This window comes from Hypanus sabinus, chromosome X1 (genome assembly GCF_030144855.1).
Source record: "Hypanus sabinus isolate sHypSab1 chromosome X1, sHypSab1.hap1, whole genome shotgun sequence".
NCBI classification, from domain to species: domain Eukaryota; kingdom Metazoa; phylum Chordata; class Chondrichthyes; order Myliobatiformes; family Dasyatidae; genus Hypanus; species Hypanus sabinus.
Window position 1 is genome coordinate 30,587,378 of NC_082738.1, and position 12,504 is coordinate 30,599,881.

Consider the following 12,504-nt stretch of genomic DNA (forward strand, 5'->3'; position numbering starts at 1 on the left):
AATGAAAAAATAGGGAACTGAACATCAGACCAATTCGGACTGGCGATCGGAACGGGGGAGAAAAGGGGTGTCGTCTATCAGAGGATCCGACTAATCGTTGTGTGTGCCCTCCGACTCCTTCAGCACAGCCCAAGGCAGGAACTCCTCCACCTGTTTCCCACCCCTCCATTGATGCAGCCAATCGTAGTGTAGGAGGGCGGTGACGCAAACTGTTCCGCCAATTGTAAGGCGGGAAGTGGTGGGCGGGGAGGCGGGTCTGAGCGATGGCCAATCAGCGCGGGCAGACGGACGGCCGCCATCTTCACGTTTGAATGGGCGGCGGTTTGTCGAGATGTTGAAGCGAGTGCGTTCGGCTGTGTGGCGGTTTCTGCTAGGTAGCCCAGAGACCCGGGAACCCGATCCGAAGGCTGGGGGAGAACCTGAAACTGATCCAGGAGTTGGTAGCGGAGGCGTGGGCCGTACCGGCAGGAAGAGGCCGCGACTGAGGTAAAGGGCAAAGGTCAGGGTTGGATTCTGGAGGTTATGGGTTGAATTTGGGGTCAAGAGTGGACAGGAGTTTAGGTAAGGGGTTGTGAAGGGGCAGGGGTTGGTTGGTGCGCCCGGTGTGTGAGTGTTCTCCAAGGGGTTAGGGATTGAGGTTAGAGTCAGGTGGACAAGAGATCAGGGGTTGAGGTTGGGATCAGGGGTGGGAGGATAGGCAAGGGGTCAAGGGTTGGGTTACGTGGTTGCCTAACGTTCGGTAGATTATCAATAGGGAATGTGGGGCTAGAGAACAAAGACAGCATGGGGTCCGGAGAGTACTGGCGGGGGGAATTGTGTGGAGAAAGACAGCAATGGGCATGGGTCAAGGTATGAGGATCAGTAATGGACTGGAGTCTGCTAGAATCATGTGGAGACTCTTCATCCCCTCTGGATTATACAGTCCTATTCAATCAGACCATGACTTATTTCCATTACTCCATTCCTTAAATCTCCAAGGTATTCTCAGTGACTGAGGTCATTAGAGAGTCCATAAGAACATTTGAGCAAATTAGGCTACTTGGCCTATTGAATCTACTCCATCATTCTGTTGTCCTCCGCAACCTCATTCTCCTGCCTTCTCTCTGTAACCTTTGATACACAGACTAAACATGAACCAATCAACTTCTGCTGTAAATACACCCAATGACTTTACCTCCACAGCTGGATTCCACAGATTCACTGCCTCCTAGCTGCAGAAATTCTTCCTCATCTCTGTTCTAAATGGACATCCCTCTATTCTGAGTCTGTGCGCTCTAGTCCTAGGCTCCACCACTATAGGAAACATCTTCTCCACGTCCACTCTATCCAGGCCTTTCAATATTCATTAGGTTTCAATAAGACCCCCCCTCCATTCTTCTAAGCTCCAGTGAGTACAGGGCCAGAGCCATCAAATGCTCCTCGCATGTTAACCTTTTCAACCCTTCATCCCTGGGATCATTCTTGTCATGGTCAGCATGGGTTGATGGGCTGCACGGGTTTACTGTGGGGGAAACAACAAAATGTATTTTGTTTATAAATGTCAGCATTCACACAGGCCCTCCTTCCTCTCTCATTCCAGTACACAGAGCTCAGAGGAACAGGATGGAAGACCGTGGAAGCGACTTAAAGTGGGTATGTCCTGCGGGGAAGGATGAGTCACACAGTGAAGAGATGGGTCTACACTGAGCTGAACATCTAGTTGCAAGGGGATCCGATTGTGAAGGAGGGAGCTGTTAGCACAGACCATGCTTGGAGTGTTATGAACACTGTTGCTGTCTTTGTTGAGGGAAGGATCTCTTTAGCCAGAGGTTGGTGGATCTGTGGAATTCATTGCACAGATGGTTATGGAGGACAAGTCATTGAGTACATTTAAAGTGGAGGTTGATAGGTTCTTGGTCAGTCAGGGTGTCAAAGGTTGCAGGGAGAAGGCAGGAGAATGGAGTTGAGAGGGATAATAAATCAGCCATGATGGAATGGCCTAATACTGCTCCTGTGTCTTACCATCCCAAACAAATTGATGAAGAGCAATGGATATGGTGTATATGGATTTCATTAAGGTGTTTGATAAGGTTCCCCATGACAGACTCATTCAGAAGATCTGAAGGCATAGGATCTAGAGAAACTTGGCTGTGTGGATTCAGAATTGGCTTGTCCACAGAAGGCAGAGGGTGGTGACCAGTGATGTTCTGCTGGGATCTGTTCTGGGACCCCCGCTGTTAGAGATTTTTTTTTATAAATGACTTGGGTGAGGAAGTGGAAAGCTGGTTAGTATATTTGCAGATGACGTGAAGGTTGGTGTAGTTGTAGATAGTGGAGAAGGTTGTAGGTTGCCAGAGCTGGGCTGAGAAGTGGCAGATGGAGTTCAATCCAGAGAAGTGTGAAGTGATTCACTTTGGAAGGTTGAATTTGAAGGCAGAGTTCAGCATTGTGGAGGAACAGTGGATCTGGGGGTCCACATCCATAGATCCCTCAAAGTTGCTGTGTAAGTTAACAGGGTTGTTAAGAAGCTGTATGGTGTGTTGGTCTTCATTAGTCAGGAGATTGAGTTCAAGAGCTGTGAGGTAATGTTGCAGCTCCAAAAAACCCTGGTGATCCCACACTTGGAATATTGTTCAGTTCTCATCACCTCATTGCAGGAAGGATGTGGACGATTTAGAGAAGGTGAAGAGATTTACCAGGATGCTGCTTGGATTAGAGAGCATGACTTATCGGGATAGGCTGAGTGAAACTAGGGCTTTTCTCTTTGGAGTGACGGAGGATGAGAGGTGACTTGATAAAGGTGTACAAGATGGTGAGGGGCAGAGAAAGAGTAGACAGACAGCACCTTTTTCTCTGGGCAGAAATGGCTAATACCAGGGGTCTTAATATTAAGGCAATTGGGGGAAAGTATAGGGGAGATGTCAGAGGTAGATTTTTTTTTACACTAAGTGGTGGTTGCATGGAATGTGCTGTTGGGTGGTGGTAAAGGCTGATACATTAGGGACATTAAGGAGACTTTTAGATAGCCACGTGGATAAAAGATGTAATGGAAGGCAATATAGGAGGAAAGGGTTAGATTGAACTTGGAGTAGGTTAAAAGTTTGCCACAACATTGTGGGCTGAAGGATCTGTACTGTGTTGTAATATTCTATGTCTTATGACTTTTGACTTAGTAATAGAGAAGGACTGAGGGCTGTGCTTGGATCTGAGATTTCAGATTATGCAGTGTACCAGGGCCAGGCATGGAGCAGTTGGGCCTGATTCTGCCCTAAACAATTGGAAGTTGTGTTCCATTTGTGTGGGGTGGTGTGGACAGTGGAAACCCCCTCTGAGGGATGAATGTTGATGTGTTGGGAGTTTGGAGAAGGTTTACCGGATCCGCTCTTAGAATGGGTGGGTCCTTTCATGAGGAAAGGGGGTACTTGTATCCCCTGAGGTTTAGGGAGAGTGAGCTGGAAGGGGATGCTGGAGATTTCCACAGAGTGGGATTGTGGAGGGATGTGTCATGTGGGATAGTTTCGAACTATGGGGACTAAATGTGTTTTAGATGAAGATGAAGGATGGGTGGAAATGATTGCTTTGGGAAGGTAGAGGATCTTTTGAACTTTCTCCCTCTTATGTTGGAGGGGCAGAGTCTGTGGATGTAGTTGAGGCAGGAGGGTGGTGGGTTATGGATGACTGCATTTGGAGTATAGTGAGCAGTTTTGGGCCCCGTATCTGAGGAAGGATCTGTTGTTATTGGAGAGAGTCCAGAGGAGATTCACCAGAACAGTTCTGGGATTAATGTATGAGGAACGTTTGATATCTCTGGGACTGTACATGATGGGGTTCAGAAAGATGTGGGAGGAGTGAACCTTATTGAAACCTCTTGGATATTGAAAGGTCTGAAAAGAGCGGATGTGGAAAGGATGCCTCTATCAGAGAGTCTTAAGATTTGAATTCATGGCTTCAGATTGAAGGGATGTCCCTTTGGACCTGGGACAAAGAGGAATCTCTTTAGCCAGAGGGTGGTGAATCTATGGATTTGTTGCCACAGAAGGTGGTAGAGGCCAAGTCACTGGGCCTGATTCTGCTTCAGTATCTTCCGGTCTTAAAGAATGGAGGGAGTCACAGCAATGGTAGGGAGAGGAGTAGCAGGGCTGAAGGGTTCAAATAGTGTCTGTGCCTACTTGGGGGTGGTGGCAGGAGAGAGGCAGATGGGACAAGAAAGGGAGTTCGGGTCCTGTGTTGGTTGATAATGACATTGCTACTTCTCTGTCCCTTCCTGTGCCCTACCCCACCCCAGGCGAGTTGGTGGAGGCAGTGAAGAACAGGGCATTGGAGGCCTGGAACACCCCCAGCCTGGTGCTGAGGTGGCTGAAGAGTGGGAGTCCCTCACCGAGTGACCTGCCTGCCCCATCCACCCCCCCTCCCTCTCCATCTGGCACTCCTCGCCGCAGGTCCCGGCATGCACTCGCCCCTACCCAGGTTAGTCACCTACCTGTCCAGGGGTGCTGGAGGTGAAGGACTTAGAATGAGGAGGGAAGGGGGGATGACTGTGGAGAGGGGGAGGGAGGGAAGGTGGGATGAGGGTGGAGAGACGGAAGGAGGGAAGGGGGATGAGAGTAGAGGGTGAGGGAAGGGAAGAAGGGGTGAGGGTGAAGAGTAGGTTGGAGGGATGAAGGTGGGGAGGAAGACCCCACACTAACTTCCTCCTCCCCCATCTCCTCATGCTCACCATATACCCCACTTCTGGCACATCTCTTTTTCTTCCCCACCCCCCACAAACCAGGCCTTCTCAAGCTCGCTGGGTGATCCCTGTATCTGCCAGTCCAGAGAACCAGTTTGGATCCCTCTGGTCAAACCAGGTGAGTAGTAAGAGACCTGCCCAATTTGTTGGGGGGAGGGGAGGATGTGGTGTTTATATCATAGGTTGTACTTGGTGAGACAAGGCAGTGGGGGGAGAGGGCAAGAAAAGAATCCCCAGGGTGTTGGTGCTGTGGGACAGAGCTTGGCCACGGGGGAGGTGGGGAGAGGCTGGGTTGGTGAGTTCAGGGGAATTGAAGATAGCACAGTATGAGCCCTTCGGCCCATGATGTTGTGGTCTAACCAGTCGTATAGAACTACAATGTTACCTCATGACTCTTAAATTCAATCTCCTGAATATTGAAGGCCAATACAATGGATGCCTTCAGCTTTGAGTGATCTATGGACACAGACCCAAGGAGATTGAGTTGGGTAGTCTGAAACCTTCCACAGGATAGGGGTGTATCTAAACCAAGAGGAGAGAGGGAGGAGATTTTCGAAGAGGGGAAGGTATTTAGAATGGAATGCCAGGGAAGTGGGCAGGAGTTAGAGTCACAGAGGTGTCTGAGAGCACAGAGGAAGGGGTCCGAATGGGAATATTTGACCTCTCCTTGGGTGGTATTCGGACCACTAGATATTTGAGTGAGTGCTGGAGGACAGAGTCAGTGAAAGGCGTCAGCATGGACTCGGTAATCTGAATGTCTGTTTCTGCGCTGTTTGACTCCATCTCCCCCTGTGTTGCTCTCTCTATCTGCATCGCTCTCTGTATTATTCATCCCTTCTCTCTTACCCCCTCCCCTCTCTCATGCTGTCCCTCCACCACTCCCCCATCCGTCTCATGCCCCCCCACCCGTCTCATGCCCCCCCACTCTACCCTCACCACCACTCTCACCCCCCCCCCCCACTCCTCGCCTCTGCCTCTCCTGCTCTATTCCGCATCTCCCAGACTGCTGCCAGCTGCTGCCCAGGGAGGAGGCAATGTTTGATTACAGGGACGAGTTGGGGCTGATGAACAGGCTCCCCCACAGCACTTGGGAGCCACACCCGGTGAATGGACGCTCGAAGAATCGGCTGGCGTTGCCCAGGTATGGGGCAAACAGGCTCCACTCCTCCTCCCGCCACCCTGGGCCTAGGGGTTTGTCTTGGGAGTAGAGAATAGGAGAATAGGAGGTGTGTGATGGTGCTGATGTGGGGGGGGGAGGCGAGGATGGTGGGGCTGCTAGGAAGGGGTGGGTGTGAGGATTGAGAGGTGGTGGTGTGAGTGGAGAGTAGTGGGAGGTGATGTTGGGGAGAGGGCATTCGAAAGGTGGAGTAGGTGCTGTGTATGGGGAGCTGGTGTTGGTTGGAGGGTGTACGGGGGTGGGGTGTAGGGAGTACAAGCAAAGAGAATGGGGGTGCACATATGGAGAGGAGGGAGGAGGGTGGTTTATATGGAACTGAGGGAATGAATGGTTAATGAAGGGGAGGGGTTGCAGTAGTCCCATTCAATATCTCTGTCTGTGTCTGTTGACCTCTCTGTTGAAGAACCCCCAGCCCCTCCCATGGGCCTGGACTGTCCCAGTTTGTGCCGATGTACACCAAGACCTTCAGCAGTCGGGGAGTCCCGGAGAGACCAGCAAGCAGGAGCCATGCACGGACCGGCAGGAAGTTCTTCTCTACAGTTGAGGAGGTAATGGGGGAGAATGGGTTATGGGAGGGGCGGAACAGGAATGGAGGTGGAGAGGAGATGGGGACGGGGGAGGGTGAGTGAATGAGGGAGGTTCATGTACACAAGAGGCTGAGAAGGTGGGGCAGGGAGGGAAGAGAGGATGGTGAGAGAGGAGGGTGTGAAGAATGGGAGGTACATGGGTAGAGGAAGGTGGGGAGTGAGTTGGGGTAGGAGAGGAGGAAGAATTTTTGAAGGTTAAGGACAAGGTGGGAAGGGGCAGAGAGGAATCTTTCAAGTAGGGAAGGTATGGCAGGAGGAGGGAGGGTTGGTATGCCCAGAGGATGGGGTTGAGGCAAGAGGAGGAGAGGGAGGGCTTGTCAGAGGCTTAACTGCAGAGAAGATGGAATGGTGAAATGAAGGGAGAAGGAGGAAGGCGTGAGGAAAAGGAGGTGAAGAAGTTGCAGACAGGAGAGTGAAGTGGGGGAAGAGGATGGGACTGATGGAGGGGAGGGGTGTAAATATTACTGAGCCAGACCTGGTGTCAATTCTCTCCTCTCCAGAGTATTCGCCAGGAGGAGAAGGAAATCTACAGGCAGCTGCTGGAAATGGTGGCCTCTCAGCACACCAACAAGTTGCGGACCATGCCCTTCTCCAGCCCACTGTCCCACCGTGAGCTGTGAGTACTTGTGACATCCCACACCTCCTCCCCCTTCCCCCTCAAGAGAGACATCTCTCTCCACATCACTGGGCACCCTATTGCTCCCTGATCCTTGGTCCACCTCTGTGCTCCTTGCTGAGATGTCTTTTGTTAGAAATCACATGTAAATTCGCTGTGGGATGCGGGAGGACACACAATTCAGGAGCAGAATTAGGCCCTTTAGCCTGTTGAGGCTGTTCTGTTTTGCATTTTTTTCCCTCCAACCCCATCCTCCTGCCGTTTCCTCTTAACAACTTCGCAGGTCAAGAACTTATCTATTTCTGCCTTAAACACGCAAAATAACTTGATCTCTACTGTCCTCTGTGGCAAAAACATCCCTTAGATTTACAACCTCTGGATGGCTAGTGGATAGTATTGTCTAGAGAGCTGATGACACTCTGGCCTTTATAAATCAAAGTATTGGGTGCAGGAATTGGGATGTTATGATGAAGTTGTACAAGATGTTGATGAGACCTAATATGGAGCATTGTGTCCAGATCTGGTCACTACCTACAGGAAAGATTGAAAGAGTGCAGAGAAAATTGACAAGGATGTTGCTTGGACTTGAGCACCTGAGATATAGGGAAAGTTTGAATAGGTTAGGACTTTATTTCCTGTTGCACAGGTGAATGAAGGGTGATCTTATTGAGCTGTACAAAATTATGAGAGGTATAGGTATGTAAATGCAAGCAGGTTTTTTCTCCTGAAGTTAGGTGAAACTAGAACTGGTCATGGATTGAAGGTAAAAGATGAAATGTTCAAGGGGAACACAAGAGGGAACATCTCCACATCAAGGAAACCAGCCTCCCCTCCATGGACTCTGCCTATAGTTCACACTGGTCAGTAAAGTAGTGAGCATAATCAAAGACCCCACCCTCACTGGCCATTCTCTCTACTTTCCCCTCCCATTGGGCAGAAAATACAAAAGCCTGAAAGCACGTGTCACCAGCCTCAAGGACAGCTTTATCCTGTTGTTATCAGATTATTGAATGGTCCCCTAGTACAATAAGATGGACTCTTGACCTCACAATCTACCTTGTTATGACCTTGTACCTTATTGTCCGCCTACACTGCACTTTCTCTGTAACTGTGACACTTTATTCTGCATTCGGTTATTGTTTTACCTTGTTCTACCTCAATGCACTGTGTAATGATCTGATCTGAATGGAAGACCAGCTTTTCATTGTATTTCTGTACATGCGATAATGGTAAACCAATTCCAATCCCAGTATCAGTCTCCTTAAAGGCAAAGGGACATCAGAAGTAGCTTCTTCATACAGAGGGTGGTATGTATTTGCAACAAGCTGCCAGAAACAGTTGAGGCAGGCATGTTAGCAATGCTTAAAAAGCTATCTGGATAAGTACATGGTTAGGAGAGGTTTAGAAGGCAATGGGCCACATGTGAGCAGATGGGACTAGCTCTCTTGGCAACACATTTGGCAAGTTGTTATTGTACCAGTCCCAACCACTTCCCTGATGGCTTGTTTCATATGCTCCCTCCCTCCACGTGAAAAATGTTGCCCAAGTTCCTATTAGATCTCTTCCCTCTTATCTTAAACCTGAGCCCTCAACCTCAATCCTGGGGGGAAAGACTGTGACTGCTCCCAATGCATGCGTCTTAAATAGCTTCTGAGAACCAAATCCAGCTCCTGGTCTTCTCATGCGGCTTAGCTGCTAAACCCGGTGGAACAGTTCCTACTGACAGAAGAAGGGGCAAAGTTATGCTGCTGCCACCTTAAAACCAGTCACTTCAGGCAGAGGGGGCTCGTCAGCCGTGGAAGAAAAATCGATCTCAAACCTCCACTGCCTCGTATACGTACTCATGGGAAACGCTTTGGGAATAGAACTCGAGTGAAAGTTTGGAGCTGAGTCCCTAAGACAGTCCTATGTTGGGTTCAACGCTGACTGACAACTCCTGTGACGTTGCTGGTGTTAGACTGTTTCGGTCTCTGTCATTTCTTCAGATTCATCACCTGCGTGGAGAGGAGGAGCCTGCTGCATGGACAGCAGGTTGCTCCCTATAATGTACTGCCTATCGATTACGTAGACATCTAGGACTCAATGTCCATGGTTAAGTGATCAATGGAAGGCCTCTCTGAGGTCCGACCAACAACTTATAAAATGTCAGTATTATATCCTTGCTTTTATATTCTAGTCCTCACAAAGTGAATGCTAACATTGCATTTGTCTTCCTTACTATTGACTCAACCTGCAAATTAACCTTTAGGGAATCCTGCACAAGAACACTTAAGTTCCTTTGCACCTCCAATTTCTGAATTCACTCTTCATTTAGAAAATAGTCTATGCTTTTATTCCTTCTACCAAAGTGAATGACCATACAGTACCTACACTGTATTCCATCTGCCCCTTCTTTGCCGATTCTCCTAATCTGTAGACTCTGATTCCTCAACACTACCTGCTCCTCCACCTATCTTCATATTACCCGCAAACTTGTCCACAGAGCCATCAATTCCGTCATCCAGATCATTAACATATCATATGAAAAGAAGCGGTCCCAACACCAGCTGCTTTGGAACACCACTAGACACTGGCTCTCCACTGACATTCCTTCGTCTATCCTGCCTTTTATTTCCTCAAAGAATTGTAACGGATTTGTCTGGCAAGATTTCCAAGTTAAGGAATCTGTAGTCTGTTTTATCAATTGTCTCCAATTACCCTGCAATCTCATCCTTAATAATGGGCTCTAATACCTTGCCCACCACTGAAATCAGGCTGACTAGCCTATAATTTCCTGTTCTTTGCCTTTCTCCCTTCTTAAAGAGTGGAGGGACATTTGCAATTTTTCTAGTCCTCTGAAACCATTCCAGAATCTTGTGATTTTTGAAAGATCACTACTAATGTCTCCACAACCTCTCAGAACCCTAGGATATAGTCCACCTAGTCCAAGTGACTTATCTACCTTCAGATCTTTCAGTTTCTCTTTAGCAATAGCAACTATACTCACTTCTGCCCCCGATAGCCTGGAATTTCTGGCATAGACAAATCATTGGCATATAATGTGAAAAGAAGCAGTCCCAACACCGACCCTTGTCTGAGACCCCCTTTATTCTCAGTCTTTGCCTCTTGCCAGCCCGCCAATCTTCTATCCATGCTGGTGTCTTTCCTGTAATACCAGGGGCTCTTATCTTGTCAAATAGCCTCGTGTGGCACCTTGTCAAAGGCCTTATAAAAATCCAAGTAAACACTGGCTCTCCTTTGTCTATCCTGTCTGTTATTTTCTCAAAAGAATTCCAATAGATCTGTCAGACAAGATTTTCCCTTAAGGAAATCATGCTAACTTTGGCCTATTTTATCATGTGCCTTCAAGTATCCTGAAACCTCATCCTTAATAATAGACTCCAATATGTTTCCAGCCACTGAGGTCAGGTTAACTGTTCTATAATTTCCTTTCTTCTGCCTCCCTCCCTTCTTAAAGAGTGGAGTGACATTTGCAATTTTTCAGTCCTCAGGAACCATTCCAGAATCTATTGATTCTTAAAAGATCATTACTAAAGCCTCCACAATCTCTTCAGCTACCTCTGTCAGTACCCAGAGGTGTAGTCCATCTAGTCCAGGTGACTTAATTACCTTTTGGACTTTTCAGATCCCCAAGCACCTTCTGCCCCCTGAGACTCTCACATTTCTGGCAATCTGCTAGTGTCTTCCACAGTGAAGACTGATGCAAAATACTTACTTAGATCATCCAGAAAAGTGGGCCTTACCAAACTCTTTCAAACATTGTTCAAACTCTTGTATTTGAAACAGTCAAAAGCCCATCCCGCCTGCTGTCCTCTCCCTCTAACTGGGTCCTCACACTGCCTTTTTCCCACCCCCAATCTCCAGACCGGGGTTCCTGAGTCCCAGGGAGCGAGGCTCTCCAAAGGTGCCACTTTTGGAGGAGAGTCGCAGGACAAGGGAGTGCCGCACTGCTGAGCTTCCACCTTGTCATTTGTCATGGGCTGAGCCACCCTCTGGAAGCCCCGACGTGTCTGAGACCCGTTTCAGTGCCAGCCCAGTGCTGATGGAGGAGACCCCAGCAACAGACACTGTGTCCACAGGTAATGTTGCAGGGAGGTGTTCACAAAGGCTGAGAGAAGTTGTAGGAGAGGGAGGGTGTCACGGTGTTGGGAAGCGATGTGGGGAGGGGGTGACAGATATGGTGAGTGGTGAACGGTAGGGAGGGATGTCACAGAGATGGGAGGGTGAAGGGGAAAGACTGGAAGGGAGGGAGGGGGTCACACACGGAGGATTACAGAGGTGGGAGGGTTTTCCTGAGACGGGGGATTGAGGGGTGGGAAGGGGTTACAGAGATGAGGGGTGTACGGGAGTGGGAGGGGTCACAAGGATGGAGGGATGGAGAGTTAATGCTCACCCGTTCTCTCTGCCCTCTCCAGGTGGGAGTGTTGGGGGGGGGGGGGGTTTAGGAGGGGCTGATGTGGAATGTATGGTCTAACACTACCCAGGCAAGTGGAGAGTGTTCCATTACAGCTCTGATATGATACGATGCTCGGCATGCCTACGTATGATGCCAACGCTCTGATCTCCATGCAGGTTCGGACACTGAGTCTGTGATTGTAGTGAAGGTGAAGGAAGCTCCAAAGCGCGAGAGTGAGAGGTAAATATTTCTCTTGGCTCTCTCCAGCAGCAAAATGTTCTTGTGACATTGATTAGATTACGTGTGCTGAGTGTTACTGTCCTAAATGAGTGTGGTAGGTGTGTGATACATCAATGTGCAGGGAGGTGCGCTCTGCGTCTGACCCCGGGAGTGTGTGATGGGACGGTGTGGAGGACATTCACTCTGTGTCCGACCCTGGGAGTGTGTGATGGGACAGTGTGGAAGGAAATTCACTCTGTATCTGACCCTGGGAGTGTGTGATGGTGTTTCCCTACCCAATCCCGTTTCTTCTCTGTTTGTCTCTCTCATTCTGTCATACTCACACACTGCTTCCCTCTGTCTCCACAGGATGCCGAAGTTTGATGCTGTGCTTTGGATTCGGGAACTGTGAGTCTCACCTTGCACCTCACATGTGGGGAGGTATTGCTGCCAGTCACCCCATTTTCCATCACCATGATTCTCCCCCCCCCCCCCGAGTAGTAGTCGTCTGTACCTACTCTGCTTACCCAGGGTGGAGAGGGATGGGAACTTTGGATTTCTGGATGCATTTCAATGACTTATCTAGTCTCCTTCCTGCTCTTCTACCTTCCCTCTCCTCCATCTTCCTGCCCCTTTCTCTCCTCTCCCCACTCACCGCCCCGCCCCCGAATTTTCCCTCCTCCAGCACCAGTATGTACGATTCCCGGGCCAGGGAAAGACGGAGACGCATCGAGGAGCAGGAAGCCCTGGCAGATCGCCTCCGACAGCAGGTATACCCCTCCCCTGTCTCCTCCACACCAC

The 12,504-nt window shown here is 49.3% G+C and overlaps 1 protein-coding gene across 1 annotated transcript in view; it reads left to right on the plus strand.

Annotated features, from left to right (window-relative positions):
- The first annotated feature begins 263 nt into the window (after positions 1 to 263).
- The window catches only part of senp1 (SUMO specific peptidase 1), a 28,990-nt gene continuing 16,749 nt past the window's right edge, over positions 264 to 12,504 (plus strand). Inside the window, exons 1-11 of the mRNA XM_059956205.1 lie at positions 264 to 486; positions 1,580 to 1,632; positions 4,265 to 4,446; positions 4,751 to 4,826; positions 5,711 to 5,849; positions 6,289 to 6,433; positions 6,973 to 7,088; positions 10,953 to 11,167; positions 11,661 to 11,724; positions 12,073 to 12,111; positions 12,389 to 12,473. Coding sequence (XP_059812188.1) covers positions 332 to 486; positions 1,580 to 1,632; positions 4,265 to 4,446; positions 4,751 to 4,826; positions 5,711 to 5,849; positions 6,289 to 6,433; positions 6,973 to 7,088; positions 10,953 to 11,167; positions 11,661 to 11,724; positions 12,073 to 12,111; positions 12,389 to 12,473 — 1,269 coding nt within the window. The 5' untranslated portion in view covers positions 264 to 331. The remainder of the gene's footprint in view (positions 487 to 1,579; positions 1,633 to 4,264; positions 4,447 to 4,750; positions 4,827 to 5,710; positions 5,850 to 6,288; positions 6,434 to 6,972; positions 7,089 to 10,952; positions 11,168 to 11,660; positions 11,725 to 12,072; positions 12,112 to 12,388; positions 12,474 to 12,504) is intronic.